Genomic DNA, 26,871 nt, shown 5'->3' on the forward strand with positions numbered 1-26,871 from the left:
TAATTTACCAATTTTATCCTTATTAATAATCATTAATTTGTTATTGATAATGTGAAAATGTTCAAGTCTAGGCCAAATGATCTATTTGGTCTTTATCTTTATCTTTAAAAAAAAAATTAAAATGATTCTGCTGTCAATGTAAACTTATCGTCGTTAATATAATTAAGATAATGATAATTTTTAGCCGTCACTATAACATTTACAAATTTGAAAAACGCAACCATGTATCCTCCATATTGACAAATGCATCCTCCCATCCCCACCTTTTAACAACACTCTCACACCAAATCTCATATCTCACAAATTGCATAACAAAGAACCTCCTAAACCCAATAAATCATAAAAACCTTCAAAAACCCTTTCGATACAAGAGGAGCAAAAATTTGACACCAACCAACTGATATAGCTTGAGTAGAGGTTAAAAATCTAAATCTTCCTCAGACCCATGCGCAACATCAGCATCCTCCTACACACATCAACAACATGAAGTTTTGCCTCAAATGAACAAATTTTTGGTGTGGATAGTTCGCCTTTCAACTCAACAGAGATTTGCACACACATGTGCAAAGCCCTTCCAAATGACATCGTTCTCTTTCAATCCGCGGTTGAAGCACATCCATCGCAAATCTATACAGGCGGCCATGTCGATGAGATTTGGTTGGGGTAGAGCTCTACTACTTGTCTCATCAACAACCTCACGTGCCATGGTGAGGCCAAGCTTTGTAAGTGAGAGTTCACATTGTGCTAAGGTTTGTGAATGTGAATCTTGCACGTGAGGAATTCCTCACAGATGTAAGGGAGGACAAGGATGTAGTGGTTGTTAGAGGATTAAGAATCAAAGGGCTTCAAAAATGAAATTAGATTGAAACCAAATTGAGGAAATCATGGTTTTTGTTTTGAGTTAGTTTTCTACCATTTTGAGATCATTCATTCTCAATTTTTGGATTGTGGGTGTCATTGATATTCTCACTACATGAAAAGCCTAATTACTGACGACCAAAAGCTGTTGGTAACAACAAAATTTTGGTTGTATGTTGTTGAGTTGGAGATGAAGATGGTAGAAGATGAGGGACGAGGAAGGAGAAGAAGATAAGGAAGATGAAGGGAAAAACATTTTATTGTGAATTTTAGTCGTCAATATCTTTTTTCATTAACACGGTTAAATTTAGATGGATGGAAAGACCATTATAAAAAAATTTAAAAAGATGAGGGTCAAATAGCTGAATCGATGAAGGGCTCTTCCACCACCACAGCCGCTGCTGGCCATTGACGCCACAGACCATCTGAAGCACCCACAGCACCAGTTCCTCCTTCATTGTCATCTCTGTTAGTGCTTAGCTCTACTGAGTTTTAAAAGATTGGCTAAGATTTTGTTAAAACATAAGCACTTAGACAATGAAGGAAAGCTGGAGTTGCTGCACATGATGTCCAACGTTGTGTCAAGGAATAAGATCGGGCTGCACAATGCACAAGGCAAGATAAAATGTCAAATGAAGAATTGAAGCTGCAGGATCCACGATGTCGGATACAATGTCCAGGACATCCTGCCCGAAAATACTAGAGTTGCTGTACAATGCACAAGGCAAGATAAAAGAATTGAAGCTGCAAGATCCACGATGTCGGATACGATGTCCAGGACATCTTGCCCGAAAATACTGGACACATAAATCTGTTATATCTTTAACAGATTATTGTGCAGTTAGCAACAGATTAGATGATCTATCTTTAGGAACGAATTAAAAGATAATTAAAGTTCGAATTACAAACTAGAAGAGTTCGTTCAGGGAATAAAGATTAAAGATAAAAACTAAAAGATCAAACTGTATCTTTTAGATCTTTAAGTGCAGATTTTTCAGGAGAATGATAGATCTCATCCAGCACAAGTTGTTGCAGCCCAGATACGCACACTGCTATATAAACATGAAGGCTGCACGAGTTTTCTACCAAGTCCGGGATTGAAGAGTTATTTTGTGAGTTTTGGGACTTGAGTGTTTTGTGAGCCACCTTGATGGTACCCTAACATCAAGTGTTGGACCTGAGTGTGTAGAGTTGATCTCTAGTGTGTAGAGTTGATCTCTTTTGTTCAGAGAGCAATCTCTGGTGTGTCTTTGATTTATTTGTAAACACGGGAGAGTGTTTGAGAGGGAGTGAGAGGGGTTCTCATATCTAAGAGTGGCTCTTAGGTAGAGGTTGCACGGGTAGTGGTTAGGTGAGAAGGTTGTAAACAGTGGCTGTTAGACCTTGAACTAACACTATTTTAGTGGATTTCCTCCCTGGCTTGGTAGCCCCCAGATGTAGGTGAGGTTGCACCGAACTGGGTTAACAATTCTCTTGTGTTATTTACTTGTTTAATCTGTTCATACAGTCAAATATAATCTGCATGTTCTGAAGCGTGATGTCGTGACATCCGGTACGACATCTGTCATTGGTATCAGAATTTCAATTGGTATCAGAGCAGGCACTCGAAATCACTGAGTGAGATCTAGGGAGATAAATTCTGATGAACATGGAGAAAGAAGGAGGACCAGTGAACAGACCACCAATTCTGGATGGAACCAATTATGAATACTGGAAAGCAAGGATGGTGGCCTTCCTCAAATCACTGGATAGCAAAACCTGGAAAGCTGTCATCAAAGGCTGGGAACATCCCAAGATGTTGGACACAGAAGGAAAGCCCACTGATGAATTAAAGCCAGAAGAAGACTGGACAAAAGAAGAAGACGAATTGGCACTTGGAAACTCCAAAGCCATGAATGCTCTATTCAATGGAGTTGACAAGAATATCTTTAGACTGATCAACACATGCACAGTGGCCAAGGATGCATGGGAGATCCTGAAAACCACTCATGAAGGAACCTCCAAAGTGAAGATGTCCAGATTGCAACTGTTGGCTACAAAATTCGAAAATCTGAAGATGAAGGAGGAAGAATGTATTCATGACTTCCACATGAACATTCTTGAAATTGCCAATGCTTGCACTGCCTTGGGAGAGAGGATGACAGATGAAAAGCTGGTGAGAAAGATCCTCAGATCCTTGCCTAAGAGATTTGACATGAAAGTCACTGCAATAGAGGAGGCCCAAGACATTTGCAACATGAGAGTAGATGAACTCATTGGTTCCCTTCAAACCTTTGAGCTAGGACTCTCGGATAGGGCTGAAAAGAAGAGCAAGAATCTGGCTTTCGTGTCCAATGATGAAGGAGAAGAAGATGAGTATGACCTGGATACTGATGAAGGTCTGACTAACGCAGTTGTGCTCCTTGGAAAACAGTTCAACAAAGTGATGAACAGAATGGACAGGAGGCAGAAACCACATGTCCGGAACATCCCTTTCGACATCAGGAAAGGTAGTGAATACCAGAAAAGGTCAGATGAAAAGCCCAGTCACAGCAAAGGAGTTCAATGCCATGGGTGTGAAGGCTATGGACACATCAAAGCTGAATGTCCCACTCATCTCAAGAAGCAGAGGAAAGGACTTTCTGTATGTCGGTCTGATGATACAGAGAGTGAACAAGAAAGTGATTCTGACAGAGATGTGAATGCACTCACTGGGAGATTTGAATCTGCTGAAGATTCAAGTGATACAGACAGTGAAATCACTTTTGATGAGCTTGCTACATCCTATAGAGAACTATGCATCAAAAGTGAGAAGATTCTTCAGCAAGAAGCACAACTGAAGAAGGTCATTGCAAATCTGGAGGCTGAGAAGGAGGCACATGAAGAGGAGATCTCTGAGCTTAAAGGAGAAGTTGGTTTTCTGAACTCTAAACTGGAAAACATGACAAAATCAATAAAGATGCTGAATAAAGGCTCAGATATGCTTGATGAGGTGCTACAGCTTGGGAAGAATATTGGCAACCAGAGAGGACTTGGGTTTAATCATAAATCTGCTGGCAGAATAACCTTGACAGAATTTGTTCCTGCCAAAAACAACACTGGAGCCACGATGTCACAACATCGGTCTCGACATCATGGAACGCAGCAGAAAAAGAGCAAAAGAAAGAAGTGGAGGTGTCACTACTGTGGCAAGTATGGTCACATAAAGCCCTTTTGCTATCATTTACATGGCCATCCACATCATGGAACTCAAAGTAGCAGCAGTGGAAGGAAGATGATGTGGGTTCCAAAACACAAGACTGTTAGTCTTGTTGTTCATACTTCACTTAGAGCATCAGCTAAGGAAGATTGGTACCTAGATAGCGGCTGTTCCAGACACATGACAGGAGTTAAAGAATTCCTGGTGAACATTGAACCTTGCTCCTCTAGCTATGTGACATTTGGAGATGGCTCTAAAGGAAAGATCACTGGAATGGGAAAGCTAGTCCATGATGGACTTCCTAGTCTGAACAAAGTACTGCTGGTGAAGGGACTGACTGCAAACTTGATCAGCATCAGTCAGTTGTGTGATGAAGGATTCAATGTAAACTTCACAAAGTCAGAATGCTTGGTGACAAATGAGAAGAGTGAAGTCCTAATGAAGGGCAGCAGATCAAAGGACAACTGTTACCTATGGACACCTCAAGAAACCAGTTATTCCTCCACATGTCTATTCTCCAAAGAAGATGAAGTCAAAATATGGCATCAAAGATTTGGACATCTGCACTTAAGAGGCATGAAGAAAATTATTGACAAAGATGCTGTTAGAGGCATTCCCAATCTGAAAATAGAAGAAGGCAGAATCTGTGGTGAATGTCAGATTGGAAAGCAAGTCAAGATGTCCCACCAGAAGCTTCAACATCAGACCACTTCCAGGGTGCTGGAACTACTTCACATGGACTTGATGGGGCCTATGCAAGTTGAAAGCCTTGGAGGAAAGAGGTATGCCTATGTTGTTGTGGATGATTTCTCCAGATTTACCTGGGTCAACTTTATCAGAGAGAAATCAGACACCTTTGAAGTATTCAAGGAGTTGAGTCTAAGACTTCAAAGAGAAAAAGACTGTGTCATCAAGAGAATCAGGAGTGACCATGGCAGAGAGTTTGAAAACAGCAAGTTTACTGAATACTGCACATCTGAAGGCATCACTCATGAGTTCTCTGCAGCCATTACACCACAACAAAATGGCATAGTTGAAAGGAAAAACAGGACTTTGCAAGAAGCTGCTAGGGTCATGCTTCATGCCAAAGAACTTCCCTATAATCTCTGGGCTGAAGCCATGAACACAGCATGCTACATCCACAACAGAGTCACACTTAGAAGAGGGACTCCAACCACACTGTATGAAATCTGGAAAGGGAGGAAGCCAACTGTCAAGCACTTTCACATCTTTGGAAGCCCATGTTACATTTTGGCAGATAGAGAGCAAAGGAGAAAGATGGATCCCAAGAGTGATGCAGGGATATTCTTGGGATACTCTACAAACAGCAGAGCATATAGAGTATTCAATTCCAGAACCAGAACTGTGATGGAATCCATCAATGTGGTTGTTGATGATCTAACTCCAGCAAGAAAGAAGGATGTCGAAGAAGATGTCAGAACATCGGGAGACAATGTAGCAGATACAGCTATAAGTGGAGAAAATGCAGAAAACTCTGATTCTGCTACAGATGAACCAAACATCAATCAACCTGACAAGAGACCCTCCATTAGAATCCAGAAGATGCACCCCAAGGAGCTGATCATAGGAGATCCAAACAGAGGGGTCACTACAAGATCAAGGGAGATTGAGATTGTCTCCAATTCATGCTTTGTCTCCAAAATTGAGCCCAAGAATGTGAAAGAGGCACTGACTGATGAGTTCTGGATCAATGCTATGCAAGAAGAATTGGAGCAATTCAAAAGGAATGAAGTTTGGGAGCTAGTTCCTAGACCCGAGGGAACTAATGTGATTGGCACCAAGTGGATCTTCAAGAACAAAACCAATGAAGAAGGTGTTATAACCAGAAACAAGGCCAGACTTGTTGCTCAAGGCTACACTCAGATTGAAGGTGTAGACTTTGATGAAACTTTCGCTCCAGTTGCTAGACTTGAGTCCATCAGATTGTTACTTGGTGTAGCTTGCATCCTCAAATTCAAGCTGTACCAAATGGATGTGAAGAGCGCGTTTCTGAATGGATACCTGAATGAAGAAGCCTATGTGGAGCAGCCAAAGGGATTTGTAGATCCAACTCATCCAGATCATGTATACAGGCTCAAGAAGGCTCTCTATGGATTGAAGCAAGCTCCAAGAGCTTGGTATGAAAGGCTAACAGAGTTCCTTACTCAGCAAGGGTATAGGAAGGGAGGAATTGACAAGACTCTCTTTGTCAAACAAGATGCTGAAAACTTGATGATAGCACAGATATATGTTGATGACATTGTGTTTGGAGGGATGTCGAATGAGATGCTTCGACATTTTGTCCAACAGATGCAATCTGAATTTGAGATGAGTCTTGTTGGAGAGCTGACTTATTTTCTGGGACTCCAAGTGAAGCAGATGGAAGACTCCATATTCCTCTCACAAAGCAAGTATGCAAAGAACATTGTCAAGAAGTTTGGGATGGAAAATGCCAGCCATAAAAGAACACCTGCACCTACCCACTTGAAGCTGTCAAAAGATGAAGCTGGTACCAGTGTTGATCAAAGTCTGTACAGAAGCATGATTGGGAGCTTACTATATTTAACAGCTAGCAGACCTGACATCACCTATGCAGTAGGTGTTTGTGCAAGATATCAAGCCAATCCCAAGATAAGTCACTTGAATCAAGTAAAGAGAATTCTGAAATATGTAAATGGCACCAGTGACTATGGGATTATGTACTGTCATTGTTCAGGTTCAATGCTGGTTGGGTATTGTGATGCTGATTGGGCTGGAAGTGCAGATGACAGAAAAAGCACTTCTGGTGGATGCTTCTATTTGGGCAACAATCTTATTTCATGGTTCAGCAAGAAGCAGAATTGTGTGTCCCTATCTACTGCAGAAGCAGAGTATATTGCAGCAGGAAGCAGCTGTTCACAACTAGTTTGGATGAAGCAGATGCTGAAGGAGTACAATGTCGAACAAGATGTCATGACATTGTACTGTGACAACTTGAGTGCTATTAATATTTCTAAAAATCCTGTTCAACACAGCAGAACCAAGCACATTGACATTAGACATCACTATATTAGAGAGCTTGTTGATGATAAAGTTATCACACTGGAGCATGTTGACACTGAGGAACAAATAGCAGATATTTTCACAAAGGCATTGGATACAAAACAGTTTGAAAAACTGAGGGGCAAGCTGGGCATTTGTCTGCTAGAGGAATTATAGCAGCTACAGCTATCTGAACATGCTCAAACGTCTCACTTAACATTAATAGCACGTTCACTACTGAGCCAAAACAAATTCGACCGTTGCTTCACACGTCCCTCTACATTCCTCATTCAAACTTATATTTTCGTGGTAATCTCGTTTTCAGCATTCCCCAACAGCTCTCAGAGATTTACGAAATCATTCCTAAGGCTCTGCATTTCCATGGCTACCTCACCAAAAGAAACTTCAGCTCCTGGTTCACCCTCTGTACCATCATCTCCTCCATCCACCAAAGCACCATCAAACCAGGAACGACCTGAATTCAATATCCAGCCCATGCAAATGATTCCTGGTTCAGCCCCTGTTCCTGAAAAACTGGTTCCCAAACGACAACAAGGTGTGAAGATTTCTGAAAACCCTAGCCTTGCAACAAGTCCTAGGGAAGTAGACACGGAGATGGACAAGAAGATCCGCAGTATTGTGAGTAACATTCTGAAAAATGCTTCTGTCCCTGATGCTGATGAAGATGTTCCAACATCTTCCACCCCAGATGTTGCTGTTCCTGATGCTGAGAAAGATGTTCCAACATCTTCCACTCCAAATGCTGAAGTCGTCTCTTCACCCAGCAAAGAGGAATCAACAGAGAAAGAGGAACAAGCCACAGAGGAAACCCCTGCACCAAGGGCACCAGAACCTGCTCCAGGTGACCTCATTGACCTAGAAGAAGTAGAATCTGATGAGGAACCCATTGCCAACAGGTTGGCACCTGGCATTGCAGAAAGGTTACAAAGCAGAAAGGGAAAAACCCCCATTAAGAGGTCTGGACGAATCAAAACTATGGCACAGAAGAAGAGTACTCCAATCACTCCTACCACATCCAGACGGAGCAAAATTGCAATCCCTTCCAAGAAGAGGAAAGAAATTTCCTCATCTGATTCTGATGATGATGTCGAACTAGATGTTCCCGACATCAAGAAGGCCAAGACTTCAGGGAAAAAGGTGCCTGGAAATGTCCCTGATGCACCATTGGACAACATCTCATTCCACTCCATTGGCAATGCTGAAAGGTGGAAATTTGTGTATCAACGCAGACTTGCCTTGGAAAGAGAACTGGGAAGAGATGCCTTGGATTGCAAGGAGATCATGGACCTCATCAAGGCTGCTGGACTGCTGAAAACAGTCACCAAGTTGGGAGATTGTTATGAAAGCCTAGTCAGGGAATTCATTGTCAACATTCCCTCTGACATAACAAACAGAAAGAGTGATGAGCATCAAAAAGTATTTGTCAGAGGAAAATGTGTTAAATTCTCCCCTGCTGTGATCAACAAATACCTGGGCAGACCAACAGATGGAGTGGTGGACATTACTGCTTCTGAGCATCGAATTGCCAAGGAAATCACTGCCAAACAAGTTCAGCATTGGCCAAAGAAAGGGAAGCTCTCTGCAGGGAAGCTAAGTGTGAAGTATGCAATCCTGCACAGGATTGGCGCTGCAAACTGGGTACCCACCAACCATACCTCCACTGTTGCCACAGGTTTGGGTAAATTTCTGTATGCTGTTGGAACCAAGTCCAAATTTAATTTTGGAAACTATATTTTTGATCAAACTGTTAAGCATTCAGAATCTTTTGCTGTCAAATTACCCATTGCCTTCCCAACTGTATTGTGTGGCATTATGTTGAGTCAACATCCCAATATTTTAAACTACACTGACTCTGTGATGAAGAGAGAATCTCCTCTATCCCTGCATTACAAACTGTTTGAGGGGACACATGTCCCAGACATTGTCTCGACATCAGGGAAAGCTGCTGCTTCAGGTGCTGTGTCCAAGGATGCTCTGATTGCTGAACTCAAGGACACATGCAAGGTGCTGGAAGCCACCATCAAAGCCAACACAGAGAAGAAGATGGAGCTGGAACGACTGATCAAGAGACTCTCAGACAGTGGCATTGATGATGGTGAAGCAGCTGAGGAAGAAGAAGAAGCAGCTGAGGAAGAAGAAGAAGCAGCTGAGGAAGAGGAAGATGCAGCAGAGGATACTGAATCAGATGATGATGATTCTGAAGCCACCCCATGACCATCAGACCTTTATTTTTGCTTTTACTAGCTATAGGGGCATGTCCCTTTGAACAATGATTTACTATTGGTCTGTAATATTTGCACCTTAAGATTCATGCATTCTACTTTTGTCAAATTCTGTCTAAAAAGGGGGAGTAATAGTATTATATGCATGATTTTGAGTAGTAAGATAGTAGTAGGATACGATGTATGCATGATTCATGATTTTGAGGGGGAGTTGTATGTATATATTTTGAGGGGGAGTTGTATGTATATGATTTTGAGGGGGAGACTGCTGCTGCTGATGATGACTGATGTAAGCTACTGTAACTACTAGTAGCTGATAGAAGATGCTGCAGTAAGAGCATGGAGACAGGGGGAGCAGAAAGTTGATGTCACGCGAGATGTCTTGACATCCTGGAAACGACTTGCAACTTGCAGAATTCCGCTGTGCTTGATTACTCTGATAATGAAAGTTGCTGATCCCACTTGCATAACTGCTCGTACCTGCTCAGGAAGTGTCTAAGTATGTTTTAGACAAAATTTGCCAAAGGGGGAGATTGTTAGTGCTTAGCTCTACTGAGTTTTAAAAGATTGGCTAAGATTTTGTTAAAACATAAGCACTTAGACAATGAAGGAAAGCTGGAGTTGCTGCACATGATGTCCAACGTTGTGTCAAGGAATAAGATCGGGCTGCACAATGCACAAGGCAAGATAAAATGTCAAATGAAGAATTGAAGCTGCAGGATCCACGATGTCGGATACAATGTCCAGGACATCCTGCCCGAAAATACTGGAGTTGCTGTACAATGCACAAGGCAAGATAAAGGAATTGAAGCTGCAGGATCCACGATGTCGGATACGATGTCCAGGACATCTTGCCCGAAAATACTGGACACATAAATCTGTTATATCTTTAACAGATTATTGTGCAGTTAGCAACAGATTAGATGATCTATCTTTAGGAACGAATTAAAAGATAATTAAAGTTCGAATTACAAACTAGAAGAGTTCGTTCAGGGAATAAAGATTAAAGATAAAAACTAAAAGATCAAACTGTATCTTTTAGATCTTTAAGTGCAGATTTTTCAGGAGAATGATAGATCTCATCCAGCACAAGTTGTTGCAGCCCAGATACGCACACTGCTATATAAACATGAAGGCTGCACGAGTTTTCTACCAAGTCCGGGATTGAAGAGTTATTTTGTGAGTTTTGGGACTTGAGTGTTTTGTGAGCCACCTTGATGGTACCCTAACATCAAGTGTTGGACCTGAGTGTGTAGAGTTGATCTCTAGTGTGTAGAGTTGATCTCTTTTGTTCAGAGAGCAATCTCTGGTGTGTCTTTGATTTATTTGTAAACACGGGAGAGTGTTTGAGAGGGAGTGAGAGGGGTTCTCATATCTAAGAGTGGCTCTTAGGTAGAGGTTGCACGGGTAGTGGTTAGGTGAGAAGGTTGTAAACAGTGGCTGTTAGACCTTGAACTAACACTATTTTAGTGGATTTCCTCCCTGGCTTGGTAGCCCCCAGATGTAGGTGAGGTTGCACCGAACTGGGTTAACAATTCTCTTGTGTTATTTACTTGTTTAATCTGTTCATACAGTCAAATATAATCTGCATGTTCTGAAGCGTGATGTCGTGACATCCGGTACGACATCTGTCATTGGTATCAGAATTTCAATCTCCATGATCATTTACTCTATTTTCTTCAGATGATCAACGTCTACGGTACTCTTCTCAATTTTCTACTAGAATCATATTAGACCCTAAGTACCTAGACATAGCTTTCTTTGATGATGAGACATTTGACTGCTATCAAGTATTTCAAAACTCTGGCTTAGTTGATTTTATGTCTTTAAAGTTGCCTCATTATCCTAAACTAGTTAGAGTCTTTTACAAAATTTTATATTTGTTCTTCTATTTACTTATTTATTAAATTTTAAATAGGCATAAGAGTTTGTTTTGAATACCATAGTTCTCCTCTTTAATTTAGAATTTTCCTTAAAAATATGAGTCTCGTGATATTATGGATTGTTGTTGTATGAGGTTTATGCTGCTTGAAGACCTGGGGATGTGAATCCCAGGCATGAATTTATATGTATGTATGTGGAATGTGATTGATTGTGATGTTGATGATGATGTTGAGATGAGATGATGTTGATGTTGATAATGATACTGAGATGAGATGGTGTTGATGTTGATAATGACATTGAGATGAGATGATGTTATTGTGATGATGTATGTTGTGTATGTACATGAAGGATGTGGTGACCATGTTGGATATCCCTAGAGGGGGAAATAGAGTGTTTTAAAGAGTTTTAAGCATCCCTAGAGAAAGAAGGGGATGGCTTAGAATCCCTAACTATCCATGGTTAGTGCATTGATGATGCTCATGTGATGATCTCGAACTTTCATTCGCGGGAGCAGATGAGCAGCAGTAGGTGACTTGGAGGGAAGTCTTTTGTTGGAGCCGCCAAGCCGACATGATAACATTGGAATTTATTTTGGGGGAAAGTTGTGTTTTTTTATGAACTCTTCCTTAGTTGGTTCCTTGACCCTTTTGATTGGGCATGTAAGTCTCAAGTTTAGATATATGTAAAAATTAAATTTATGTTCTGACATTTGAAAGATGCGTAGTGGTGTAATATATATGTGTGTGTGTGTATTTGTTCACGTGTTTGTGTGTTGTTTGATGAATGTACATCGTAAAAAATTTACCATCGTTTTCATAATCAAATTAATGGAGCTTTCACTTAAAAATTGAAATGTCACATTTTATAGTAAGTGATATCGTAGCGACGAGGCAGGTTGTTACACTCTACCTTGACATACATATTTATATACATGAAAATGTGGAATTAATTAAAGAGATTTTATTCAATAAACATTAAAGAGTTCACGTGGGTAAAAGGTTCACATCCTCGTTAATCATCAAATTAAAAACTTATCAAATAATCATATGAAAACATTTCCGACTCAAAACAAGGCCATTCAAGTTTGCGAAAGAACTCAAGTTAAGTAGCAGAATAAAATAAAGTGAAATGACATGTTTGGAACATCATGTAATTAAAATAAAAACTCATGCCCCAATGTCACATCCTATCAGAGCATTGTGTCTCGACATCCTCTAGCACGAGATTCCTTAAAGCAATCCACCTAGCCATTTGTTTCCACGAACACAAGGTTTGAGATCATCACAAGATCCAAACACAAACAACGCAAGAGGGATGAGTCATCACATTCTTAAACAGATAGAGATAAACGAAGACACATATATATAGTATAAGTATAACAAGCTCAACTTAGCACAATTCACACCATTTTACCACTCATTGTGTAACATCAGTTGTTCCAAGGATTTAATGACAAAATTACATTCCATACCTTCACATTAATCACGTGTTCATAATAACAAATTTCAAGTACAACACAATATCTCACACTCACATAATTCATTACCCACCATCACGTAGCAAGTCACAATGATCATTACACGAGCGTTATGCAATAGATACACTAAGACTCAATCCTATATGCAATGTGGTACCATGTTAGTAAAAAACCTCGTCGGGCACCTAGGAGTACATCACAAGACAAACCACACACTGGTAAGTCAGATCACTCTCACTAGGTAAAATCATAAGGAGACCAGTCAGGGTCACATTGTTTTGCGAGAATTCTCCAACCATATGGGATTGGCACATGCTAAAAAGAGCACTCAAATCGGGTGTATTTACCCCCAAGGCCTAGACTCCAAAGAGTCCATCAGGGTCTCTACCTTCTAATTTAGGTTCAGCCCATAAAACATTTTAGCATGCCAACTTTATCTACGAACTGTACAAAACACATGACTCCTCAATTATTCTCGAAAGAATTTTAACTTGTCGCGCCTCAAAGTGATTAAACTCGTCGGGTTCCCACAGTGGATCTCATCATAATACTCATCATGCATTAACTCGCCACCCTTAAAGGTCTTACATCATGTAATTGTACGATTCATAGCTCACAACTCAATGCTCAATGCACACAACATCTCAATATATATGTATCTTACAATTCAACACATACTTAATATATCACATACACCAAATCTGAATCACAATGTTATAATCCCAAAGCAACATGTTATCACACCTCATGAATCATATACATTTCACACAGTATTAATATATACATGATACAAACACAGACTTCACCTATGAATATGCAATGCACACAACTACTCAATTGTTTTCAAAATCATTTTAACTCATTGCGCCTCAAAGTGATTAAATTCGTCGAATTCCCACAGTGGATCCTATCACAATACTCATCATGCATTAACTCATCGCCCTTAAAGGATCTTATAGTTGTGTCATTGTGTGATTTCACAGTTCATAGCTCACAACTCAATACATACAATATCTCAAAACACGTGTATCTCACAATTCATCACTTACACACAATCTCAATCACAATTTCATGATTCCAATATAACAATTTATCACGCTAATCTAGTAAATCTTGTCCAAAACACAAAATTTTATACAAAAATGCTTCTCACAACATAGGGATTAAACCCCTCAAATGATTTCACATAATCATATCAAAATCAAATGAATTTAAATCATAGGCTCAAAAACACAAAAAAAACACCAAGAGCACTCAATTTTATCAACCGATTTGCATTAGGACATCAATTGGCATGTCAAACATAAAAATCTCGTCATTATAATCATAAAGGCAGAATTATAATCATAAACATCCCAAAATAGACCCCTATTTGATCCTCTAAGGATTCCTACACATGTCCATTCTAACCCCAATTGCGATAAATTCATTCCTTACCTCTAAGCAGGCTCGGGTATGTAGATCGGTAGTAGTAGTCACATCTCTAGCAGTTTCCTAAGATTCCTCAAGCTTTTCCTCTGGTTATTCTACTAGGGTTTCCAAGTGTTAGATAGAAGGAGAAGGAATTGGCGCCTCAATTTTACTCTTCCTGTGTGAGGGGCATTTCTCTTTCCACATACATTATTTCACAAATCCCAACGGTGAGGATATGTGATAATGAGTTTTGAACCTGATGTTCAAATTTCACAATGATTCAATGGTTAACGAGTCCAGAATCGTAGTTTTACCAGGACTGATTTGGGTGTATGCGGGAAAAAGAGAAGGTTTTGGAGAGGAAAAAGGGAAAATGAATTTGAGAGGAAGAGAAAGTTTAAACACATGTCATAAATATAAAAACTGACCTAATATGTCTTTATTTATAGCTAGGGTACTTTCAGCCTATTGTTTACTCTATTTTCTTTATTTTATTATTTTATAAAAAGGAACTCTATTTTACTCCCTCTCAAATGAATAAATAAAACATCCTTTTACATATATTTATTTTATTTATCTTAAAACCATTATTTTAATTAATAAAACTATTTTTCCTTATTTATTTAATTACAAAAACCTTATTATTTTCATAAAACTCTATTTATTTTTAAATAAAATATATTTTAATTTATTTTATGAAAAATGAGGTCTTACACAATTGAAGTAGAACTTCATATGGGAAGTGTTCCATGTTCTTGGAATCACTTTCCCATCTAGTTTGTGTAGTTTGTACGGGCTTGTTGTGACCCTGAATGGGCCTTCCAATTGGGACCAAGCTTTCCCATTTGGAGATCTTTCGAGCTTCGCCTCAAAATCTCCACATGAGGTCACCGAGTTGGAAGGCTTGTGGTTAAACCTGGGATCCACTCGAATTCATCAAAGAAAGAATGGATCCCGGGTGAGTTATTAATAATTCTAATCTTTTTTTATTTATAAATTGGACTCTAGGAAAAGACAAAAAATCCCCCCTAGAGCACCTTTTCCATATTTAAATTGATTTTGTTTCAAATTATCTATCTATATAGATATCTATTTTATGTTTAGTATCAAATCCAATTTTATTGTATTTTACAATTGAAATTTAAATTCCTTGGTTCAGACCGAAGAAGCAATGTCACTCAATCCTTATCAGACCAACTTCAATCTTTTTCTGTACGTGAGGATCCCATCAGTGCGCCTTCTACTTCTAACAGGCCTTGTCTCACTCCGCTCACTTCGACATGATCAACCTCTTTGCACCCTTCTCACTTCGTATGTGTCACTCCTCCTCTATCAGCATTGCCATCGTAGGCTGGACCATGGCTCTGTCACCTTTGAAGTCGTCGTTGTCGTCGTCATTGTCGTGAGGGCATATTGATGTTACTACATTTGGTATGTGTCTATTTCTGTTTAATTCATTTTTCACTTTTTATTGTCCAATAAAATCACTCCAACAAAAGCTTGCTTAGATTCACTTGCACAATCTAAGGATACAAAGGAGGATACAATGACAAATTGTTGGAGGTTGATAAGTTATTAGTGAAAAGTTATGCAAAGAAGCCATGTTAACAATAGAACTTTATTAAAATTGATATAAATTTAACTTCCAAATAGGAAATGTAACTAGCAAAACTTACCCACAAGCCACAATAGGTGTTGTGTCTTCACAATTCTAATCAAGACAATGCTAATAACTTTCTTTGTCGTAAAATTTATCTAACATGATATATTTAGAGTCCGAGGAGATTTCATCCTCACAGATACCAAGAGATTCTGAAGGATTATATCGATCTGAAAATGCATTATTTGGGAAAGAATCTGAAATGTGACTCCCGTGAGTGTCCTTTTGCTACCCATCCCTAATTCTAGATGAGTTATCATTCTTCTTTCTATTTGAGTAGTAATTTTGTTTGTTATGATGACTAGTATGCTCATGAGACCGGCTCTGACCTGAGTGCTTTTTTGGACTTATAGAAGGATGGTCTCTATGAAATTTCCATCTTTGAATACTTGAAAACGATGATGGTTTTCCTAAATAGCATCGTCGTTTTGAGGTTTCAACTACATTTTAGCATAAACCATCGTTGAAATATTGGCTGGATTTACAAAATTGCCACTGCTATTCAAATGGCGATGGGTTTTGGAGAATTGTCGTTGAGCTCGCGTCGTAAAAAATATTTTTTTTAGTAGTGGTTATTACTATTATTGCCATAATAATACAATTTATTTGTACATTTATTATACACTCCAATTAAGGATTAATTCATATGAAATATTACAAAATATTATTTTATACAATGACTAACTACGAAATTGCCATGAAAATGAGCAGGGAAAAAATTATTTGCATCTATTATTCCAACTCACCTCTCTTTTTATATATAAAGATATAAAACTATTTTACACAGTTAATTCATCGCTACTAAGGCTATGTTCGACAAAAATAAATAAAAAATTAGCTAGAAATTGAAAACCTAGTTAGTAGTTGAAAGCTGAAAGGTAGTAACTGAAAGCTATAAAGCTAGCTTATTAAGTTATAAGTGTTTAGGAAAACTAATTATCAAAGTAGTTAAAAAGTATAAAATGACAAAAAATAATAAAATAACGATTATTTAAAAATGGTAACTAGGAAATTGGATAAATATATTGAGGATAAAAATAGAAGAAAATATATTAAAAAAAAAAACTAGAAGTTAGAAGCTAACATTTTAAAAAATGTTACTTCAAGTACCATTTTAAAAAACGTTATAAACTAGTAAAAAAACTTGTTTACTAAACAATCAAACAAGTTTTTCAGCTAGCAAAAAAAAAAACTTAGAAACTAGCTAAAATGTCTTGATGAAAGATTCAACAAAACGAGCTGAAAAACTAGCTGGAGGCTGAAAAGTTAGTTGAAAGCTGAAAAACTAGTTGATAACTGAAAGGTGAAAAGCTAGCTTTCTTCAGCTAATTCAACAACTAATTTTTCAGCTAGTTTCTATCTTTCTTTATTAACTGAAAAGTTTGCTTGACTGTTCAGTTAGCAAGTTTTTTTAGTAGTTGTTTAATAGCTTCTAGCGTTTTCTAGCTTTTTATATTTTCTTTCATTTTTACCCTCAATATATTTATCCAATTTCCTAGTTACTCTTTTTAAATAAATCATTTTTCTATTATTTTAAACTTTTTAATTACTTCAACGGCTAGTTTTACCGAACACTTATAATTTAATAAGTTAGTTTCTCAGTTTCTAGCTTTCAGTTATTAGTTAGCTTTCTAGCTTCCAACTAGATTTTTAGCTTATTTTGCTGAACATAGCCAAAAATAAAAAAATATATAAAAAAAGCTAGAAACTAGAAGCTAAATTTTTTAAAAAAATACTATTAAAGTAGCATTTCAAATAACACTAGAAGCTACTGAAAAAGTTTGTTTACTGAACAGTCAAACAAAATTTTCAACTAGTAACAAAAAATAGAATCTGATTGAAATATCTTGTCGAAAATAACTTAAACTCTTAATGTATTTTTGCCTTTATACAATTAAAAAACAAACAAAAAAAAAACTAACCACTGATGTCGGATACACTAACAATAAATATATCTCCACTTAGAAGTTTGAATGATAAATTGTTGTCATTTGTAGATGTATTAGCTGGACGAAAATTTTAATTCCAATTGTGAAATATATTTTTGTAAATAAATATTATTAACATTCATAGTTGAATAAATAAAATATTTGTCAAAATGAAATTTAATTTTATTTTAATATTTAGATATGGATTTGCTAATGTAGACCCACTGGTTTTTAGAAGGAATATGTTAGCCGCTTGCACCTTGATGTATTTAAAGAATAATTGTAATTATAGTTTGTCATACACTAAATCCCACAAGTATCGGTAAACTTACACTTGTTTTTTCAAAGGTAAACGCTAGCAATTTGCACTTAGAAGTATATTAAGAACAATTGTAGTTATAGTTTGTTAACATACACTTTCAAAAAAAAAAAAAGATAGGTCTACATTAACAAATTCTCCACACACACACATATATATATATATATATATATATAAAATTTAAAAATGTAAAATTAAAACATAATATCAATTCAACATTCAAATTTTAATCAAATAAACACTATTCAACATTCTTTTGATGTGTGTATTGTGGCTAGTTTCAATAGTGTCTATTTCCTAGCATCTTTCCTGTAAGCCCGCAAGTTAGTGCATCTCTTGGGATTTTCCCAACTTTTTGAACAGCCTCAGCAAAAATCACACCCATTCCCATGTGCAAATGGGGTTCAATGTGGCAATGGAAAGCCCAAACTCCTGGGTTATCAGCCTTAAACCTCAAAGCAGTCCAACCATATGGAAATATTACTGCAGTGTTTCTCAGCGGTGCATGTGTCAAATTAAATTTCTTCTCATCACCTGATTTGAATTTCCCTTCTCCATACCCCAAAATCCAAAAGTCATGCCCATGCAAGTGCCAAGGGTGAATCTCACTACCACTCCCAGATAATTGGTTTGCATTTTGCAAGATCACATCAACAACTTCATTAAGGTTGAACATGTACACCCCATTGCCAATAGATGCATTAGGGTTCACGGGAGGGTTAAAGATGTCATAATCTTGTGGGAAGGTAACTGGTGGGGGTGTTTTGTCAAAGGCATTCTTTATTTTGAACTTGATAGAACCCAAGTAAGGGGTTGGTGGCAATGTTAGGGACACATTGTTAATGGCCCATTTGGTGAACCCATCAACCCGATTTTGGGTGTTAAGGAGGAAAATTGTACGGTCGGACCGTTTTGGAGGTTGTGGGGTCCCCATTTTGGCAATGATTTTCTTGGTGAATGCTTTGCTACGCTCAAAATCATTCCAAAGAGGTGTGATGGGTGGTGGAAAAGTTGGAAAAACTGAAGCAGATATAGGCTTATAGTTTAGAATCGTTAGGCCTTGAGGGGTATTGGGCTTTCTTCCTCTCACCCCAATTGAAAGCCAATAATTTTTGTTTGGATCTTGGTCCGTGCGAAGGAGCACTGAGTAGCTCTCACCAGAGTAGATGTCAATATCATCAACCGCAAATGGTGTAACATAATTTCCATCAGCTTCCACAACTACAAGTTTGTGATTCTGCATCACATAAAGAAATTACTTGGTAATATTAATTGATGCATGAAAATGAACAGTGATTTAATTTCTTGTTAAGCAAATTTATAATCGAAGAAACAATATTTATATAAGAATGTGTTAAAGTAAAAAATTATAAGATTAACTTGATGGTAAAAAAAAAGTTCATGGGTTTTCTCTAAGAATAAGAATGCGTATTTGCCATAAGTTGTAAAAGAAGGAAAATAAGATTTGATTAAATTGGTGAGGACTTTCTCAAAGCGCTTATTTGATTCAGATGATTTATAAAGAAATAATATTGTTTATTTCCAAAGAATTTACATTTTTCATCCTTTTTTTCTATTTTATCTTCTTTTTATCTCTTTTCTTCTTCTCATCATATCAGTCACTTAGGATTTATTATATACATACGCTTACTTTCTTTTCCTTTTTACTTTTAGGTTATTCTATTTCTATCTTTCTTTTTTATATCATTTATCACATTTGCAATTTTCTCTTTCTACTATTACTTTTTTTTTCTATTTCTCTCTTTTCTCTAGGCTAATCATTTCAAAATAAAATAATATTTAATTATTTCTCATTATTTAATATATTTATCATTTTTTTGCAATTTCTTTTTTTTTATTCTTGTTCATACATCTCAAAAATTGAGGTATATACGAAAATAAGTGCTCAATTTCAAATGTCAACTGAGTTGGCCAGATAATTGACGTGCCAATGTGCGAAACTTGACTAATACCTTATTACCATGATAGCATTGGGTACGTAATCATCAAATCACTGGCCACAACCCTTTCGTCCTTTCATTCAGAAAAAAAAAAAAAACCTTTCGTCCTTTCACGACGTGCTGGGTCCTACCATTACCAAGCCAGTGGAATCTCAATGAGTGATAATTTTGTTTTCGTTTTCCTATTATTTTTATATTAGCCATTTATTTCAAATATTATACTGACACATTTCATTTTATCTTTATGTTACATCTTAAATTCTATAATATCTATATTTTTTTTCTATTTTTTCTTCTTCTCTCACCTAAGTGTCTAATAATATTTAGAGTGTCTATTTATTTTCTTGATTTAAATATGTTTTAAATCTTTTAAATTTAAATAATTTATTTCTTTAAAATTAATCCATAACGGATTGGATAATAGATTTTAGTTTTTTTTAACTCCATTTAACTCAATTCATATCATATAATTTAATTTATTATATACAAATTTATTATTAAATACAAAATAAATTTTTAATTTTAACTCACATAATTTATTAAATAATTAAATTAAATCACTAATTATTTTTTTAAAGTTATTTTAATCTTTATTTTAACTTTATTTATATTTTCACACATCAATATCATATTTTATTATTATCTAAAATAAAAATATCATATTAATATTGAAATTATCAATTATATTAGTCAAATATTTTTACAAATAAATTTCTTTTGAGTATATTTAATCATATATACTTCAGAGCTTTAAACCAAAACAAATTATTATTCTAAAAAATATCTTTAAAAAATAAAAATATTTTTAAATATTCATATCTAATTAATTTAACCCGATCCAACATATCTATATTTAAATTAAATCAGGTTGAATTTGTAAAAAAAAATACTTAAACCCAATCTAATCTAATCTATAAAATTTTAATTAGATTGAGTATCGGGGTCTAGCAAACCCCCTAAACCCTCCGATTTTGCAAGCGTTCTGGAGAACGACAACGCAGTGAGTCCACTTAGATACATTGTGATTCAAATATCCAAACAACGTTAATTATTTCGAGAGCAAATCATTGCCGCTATTTTGTAACATTATCTATAATTATCTCTACTTTTACATTTTCTGCAAGTATTTAATATATGTTTCTTCATAATTAAGATAGTTTCCTTTCTAGCTACCATCCCGATTTTAATGTCATTGGCACTTTCTTTTTTAAGTTTTTTTTCTGTCATTACCTTAACAATACTTTAATATAAAAGACTAAGGTATGTAGAGCAGTTATTTTTCGACAATAATACTACTTCATATTTTTTAGTGTATATTTAAGATTTAATCCATTTTTAAAAAAATATAATTTTTTATTTTTCTACATATATAAATAAAATAAATAAGAGTGCAACTATATTTTATCAAATTTCTAGTTTTTATGTCCTCAATCAGAGTCTTCGGATATATACTTTAAAAAAAAAAGTCTTCTTACATACAACGGTCTAATTGGGCTAACACAAAAAAGTCACGGATTTCCACATCTATTATATATATATATATATATATATATATATATATATATAAGGCTAACATGAGAAATTTACTAATTTACTTACTTTTAAGAATAGTTCTTTTAAGTTATTTTTTTATCATTTATTTTCTTAAGATATAATAATTAAAATTAATTTCTTACTACATTATATAAAAAAATAAAATAAAAAACTTAAAAAATTTACTTTTAAAGTAAGTGAGTCTATATATATATATATATATATATATATATATATATATATATATATGAAAGATATATACCGTTGAAACCATCTTTCTTTATTATATGAAAGATATATGAAATATCATTTTCCAACTTTGTTGACGCATTAGTCATGTTTTCCATACATTAATTAACACCTAAATTATTCTATTGTTAGTAAACAACCAATTAATAATAGATGTAATAAATCACCGTGGATTTCTCCAATAGGTTTCTTTTTGGTTTTAAGCGGGAAGTGATAGCAATACAATATTTTAGATTAACCACATCACACAGCTAAGGGTCACTAAGATGCACATACGCGTATAAGTGATGACACTTCCACAATGGCATGCTGAATGGACACACAATAGATTTGGAACAAAACCGAAATGATAACAAAAAAATAAGGATTAATTACATACTTTGTCACTCAACTATTATTGTTTTACAAATTTTCCTATCCAGGCCAAGTTTTTTTTTGCCAATTTTAAAATTTCCAATTTTTACACATTTTATTATTATATTATTAACAAAATGATGTTGTTTCTTAAAAAATGATGATTTTTTTTAGTAACATGTAAATACCAATAAAATGCACACAAAATAAAAACTTAAATAGTAAAGTTCAAAAGTGATAAAATTTATAAAATAATAAAAATTAAGTGATAAAATGTGAAATAGGGCCAAAAAGTTAAAAAACAGAGGAGTAAAATAACACATAGATAATTAATGAAATGCAACCTGCTATATATAGGGTCATATAGAACTTACCGAAATGGCTAAGTTGAGTGAAGCTAGGGCAGTGGTGCTAGCAATCCTGATCCTGTATGTCTTGTTTGGCTCCACATGAAGAATCTGAGGGGCACACTCTTCACCACCTTTAAGTTGGCACTGGGGTAGGGTTGTGTTGATGAATTTAGATGCAAGAGAACAATTGAATTGCCCTCTTCCATTGATGAGCAGAGTCTACAAATTGGAAAAATGAGTAAAGGGTGAGAAAAAGGTGAAAGTGAGATGCTAAAAGCTACCCGACAATTAAGGAAAATTAGTTAAGTGTGTATGCTACTTTTCCTTTGTATCAATGTATGTTTCTTTTCTTTCTCTCTTTACAATCAATAAAAAGCTACTATTAACGCGTAATGCACCAGAAAATTCCACACTTAAAGATAGTCCTTTAGATTTCTTTTTTTCAAAGTAATCATGGTCATTGCATGCTATCAGTTATTTTAGATTTTGTCATGTAATCAATTAATAATTTAAAAGTTTGACATATCAAGAAACGACTTTAAAAAAGTTTGATAACTTTTGTATATTTTGTAGAATCTAGTTATAAAATAAAATCATTAAGAATTAATTCGACAACACATCAACTTTTTTTTACAACACATAAACTTAAAGCTTACTTTTCTTTTAGGTGAAATACTTAAAGCTTAATTGTAAAACAAAATATTGTAACATGACTATATGTTCCTGTCCATTTTTTACTGACAATACAATAGTAAGGAAAAGTTGAACTATTTTTGTTATAATTGAGTTATTGTACGGAAAATATTTTCTTTTAATAATTAAAACCAGGCAACTTTTAATTTTCGTTTTTTTAAATATAGAAAAAAAAATACAATATTAAATATGACATTAATTATTCAATATTTAAATAATGAAACAGTAAATATATAGAGTCGATATGTGTAAGTAGAAAAAGGATATCTTAATGTCTATACCTTTATAAGTGATTTTTGAAAATTTGAAAGCCTAAGTTAACTTCCAAGCCTAAACTCATTTTATTATAGTATAAAAAAAAATTTCACACTATCCCGAAAGACAAAAGAGTAACAATGTTAAATACTGACTAAATAACGAGTTTGAATTTATTTATTCTTGCTTGTGATTTTTTTTTAAGATTAAAAACTAACAAAATTCTTACTGTAAACTTAATTGAGATTTAATTTTAAAACACAAATTAGATTATTTCTCTTGGTGGCAATTACAAATTTTTTTTAAGGGAATTACAAACAGCTAAGCCATGGAGTATTATCATTCAAACACTGAAGTTTTATTTAAAACAAAGAGACAGGCAAATGCGTTTCATACTAAAATATAGACATTACAACAGAAAAATAAAAAATGATTAATTACTTTTTAAGTAAACTTATAATATGCTTGAACGAGATGAAAATATTAAAAAGAGAAAAAATAAATAGGTGAATTTTTATTTAATTATTAAAATGAAAGAAGAAAGAAAAAAATCTTTTAAAATAAAAATCTTTTTTTTAATTTATAATTGAAAATTTTCTCAGTCTTCCTGTTTTCTTTTTCCTGAATCAAGCATAGGGTTAAACTCGATTGTCTTGAAATATGTGTTAGAAAAGAAAAGAAAAAAGTAGTAGATTGAAGATTTCAAAGATGCCCCTATTATAAAAATCCAACACCACTTGCCCAGATGGGACACGTGTGCAGGCTTTTCTAAGCTACTTTGCAGAATTTGATATGATTTCAATCTGGAAAATGTATCTTTTATATCCCAATATACTATTTTTATTTCTGTCACATGTGGGAGGTAAGTCAAAAAGTTAAGATGAGTTGTTTCAATTGGTTCATTCCTAAACCTTGAGATCGAATGCCTCTTAAAAAATGGAAAATAATACTTGTGTGAAGGTTATCTTTTACATTTTGTCTAGTGTTAAAGTTAAGATAACCTTGAAAATAACACAAAAGTAAAAGATAACATTTTTTATTGAAAAAAAATTGCTGACAGCGTGGAAATAAACATACTCTACATACATATAAATATTTTTCAACACATCATGTAAGTAATATTATTCAAAACAAAATTAATGTCTAGTGTGAAGGTTATTTTTTATTTTCTCTTTAATTATTGAAAAAGTAATAGTGACATTTCTGTTTAATGAAATTACCTGAGCTTCACCAATCCACTTGAATGGTTTGGAAGAGAGGCCAACTTCTTGTTCATGTGAGCTGGTGTGCCACAAATCACTAAGAAGGAGGTTAAATTCACCATCGTAAGGAAACGGTTCGTTTTGTCCCTTTGGCAAATCTACTATCAATGAACCATATAACCCAGCTGATCTTTGCATACCATGGTGTCCATGATAGAAATATGTACCAGGCTGCACCATAGAAAAACCCATGAATACATCATTACACGAGAGAACAACAAATGCATAAAACACACACAGAAACCACCAAAAGAGAAATCATTGCCGGACATGCCTCTTGTGGTCTCTATTTAGACGAGAGAAAAGAAAATAATAAGAAATAGCAGGGATAATGTTTTCATGTACACCAATTAAAGAATTTCACATTACTTAAAAATCAAAGTAAAAAACAGTTTATAATATTCTTCTCGATTAACCAACAGACACCTTTTAAGAACAAATATGCAAAGACTCACAGAAAACTAAAGCAGACAATATTTCAAATGTGATAAGTTGCAGAAAATTTTAGATCCCAATAGATATATATTTCTATTTGATAAAAATATATAAAAAAACAACAAAAGTAAATTTTTAGAAATATTCTTTTCTTCTTATTTTTTGTTCAATTCAAATTTTAAAATCTTTTCTCCCTTCTTATTTTCATTTCTTTGAAACAAACAAAACTCTGGACTCAAATATCAAAGGATAGGACACGGGAAATCAATCAGCACTGTTTTTTCTCTATAACTGAAAATAGAAATGACAAATGCCTTGATTCAAGTGAAAAGGAGATTATAAAATTTGTAATTTGATTTTTTTTTCTTTGACTCAACCAATCTTACATGACTTGAAGCCTATTGTGTCTTCTTAACAAGGATTAAAATTTAAAAAACAAAATGAGAGAGAAATGTAATTACCCTGTCAACTGTAAACCTGTACTGAAAAGTCTCTCCTGGGTTTATTGCACACTGTGAGATGGCAGCAGTACCATCTGCCCAAGGAGTTCCAACCTGCATAACCAAAAGAACAAAAATCAATAATAAGGCATTTTAGGTCGTCAGCACTAGGCATAGTAAAACTATATTTTTCTTGATATATTTGATATTACATTGATTAACTGAGCTGGACCCTTATATGATAATACAATGTAAACACTAATATTTGATATTTCTACACAAAAAGCGAGTGAAGAAAAGAACCTGTCTGATTCCATGCCAGTGAATAACAGTTCCCTCGGTGAAAAGCTTGTTGGTGAGAGCAATGTCAAGGATGTCACCAACTTCAGCCCTAATAGTTGGGCCTGGAAACTGGCCGTTGATTCCCATCACAACGTGTTCCAAGCAATCTGGCTTTCTGATCATGTACTCCACATCAAACTTGTAATGCCTCACTCTTCCTCCTAGTGACAACTGTGCAAACGCCAACCATATTATGCACCAAACAAAAAGTGCTTTCAAACCCATTGTTACCATGCTAAGAGAGAACCTTTGCAGCAAGGTCTCTAAAGTAGCAGAAGAAATTATTGGAGAACAAAATGAACTGAAATATAGATATAAGAATAAAGGAATTAGTAGAAGATGGTGGCACCATTGCCTAGGTGTGCTTATATAGAGAGAGGGAGGGAGGGAAAAGGTGATTTGTGATTTCACATCGTGCTTGCTGAGTTGTTTTTTGATTATATTAATCTTCCAAAATACCGCGTGCAACTTATTTTTTTAATGTATCGACTAGTTTCTTCGTATAATTATTTGTTTAAACTAAAAAATTATTAGGTTTGGATTTTTATCAAAAGCGCTTGAACCATAATACATAATTGCTGGCCATCTCTCGCAAAAGCAAGTTGACAAAGCAATAATACAAGGAAGTCATTGTTTATAATCTCAGGGAACTGATTTCTTTAAATATAAAAAGGTTAAAATACGTTTTTATCTCTCATAAATTTTATATTTGTTTTCTGTATTAAATTTATAATAAAATAATAATTCATTTTTATTTTTGTTACTTTTTTTAGTCTCTAAAAAATTAATGAATTTTATGTTTTTTCCTTGACATCTGTTATTAGTCTTTTTTAAAAATACTAATAACAAATAAAATTATTTTATCAGGAACTAAAAAATTTATTAACGACCGAAAATAAATTTTTTACTTTACCATAAAGCAAAAATATTCTTTTTATTAAGAAGCAAATATAAAATTTAAGCATTTATTAGAATATTTAAGCCATATAAAAACTATAAACTAAACTTATTTCATA

General features: G+C 34.8%; 1 protein-coding gene across 1 annotated transcript; it reads right to left on the reverse strand.

Moving 5' to 3' along the window:
* Positions 1–18,169: 18,169 nt before the first annotated feature.
* On the reverse strand, positions 18,170–26,203 carry LOC114382306 (L-ascorbate oxidase-like). Its single transcript, XM_028341627.1, has 5 exons — positions 25,817–26,203; positions 25,535–25,627; positions 24,597–24,809; positions 22,453–22,647; positions 18,170–19,218 (listed from the first exon to the last, which is right to left on the reverse strand). The coding sequence occupies exons 1-5, from the start codon at positions 26,087–26,089 to the stop codon at positions 18,262–18,264; spliced, it is 1,731 nt and encodes a 576-aa protein (XP_028197428.1). The 5' UTR covers positions 26,090–26,203; the 3' UTR covers positions 18,170–18,261.
* Positions 26,204–26,871: the final 668 nt, after the last annotated feature.

This window comes from Glycine soja, chromosome 13 (assembly GCF_004193775.1).
Source record: "Glycine soja cultivar W05 chromosome 13, ASM419377v2, whole genome shotgun sequence".
In the NCBI taxonomy this organism is placed as follows: domain Eukaryota; kingdom Viridiplantae; phylum Streptophyta; class Magnoliopsida; order Fabales; family Fabaceae; genus Glycine; species Glycine soja.

Excerpts from the sequence above, each read along its gene's own strand:
- LOC114382306 (XM_028341627.1), bottom strand. The coding sequence starts at position 26,089 with ATGGTAACAATGGGTTTGAAAGCACTTTTTGTTTGGTGCATAATATGG. Across the intron at positions 25,628-25,816 it reads ACTGGCATGGAATCAGACAG|GTTGGAACTCCTTGGGCAGA; the intron begins GTTCTTTTCTTC and ends TTGGTTATGCAG. Across the intron at positions 19,219-22,452 it reads CACTCAACTTAGCCATTTCG|AATCACAAACTTGTAGTTGT; the intron begins GTAAGTTCTATA and ends TATGTGATGCAG.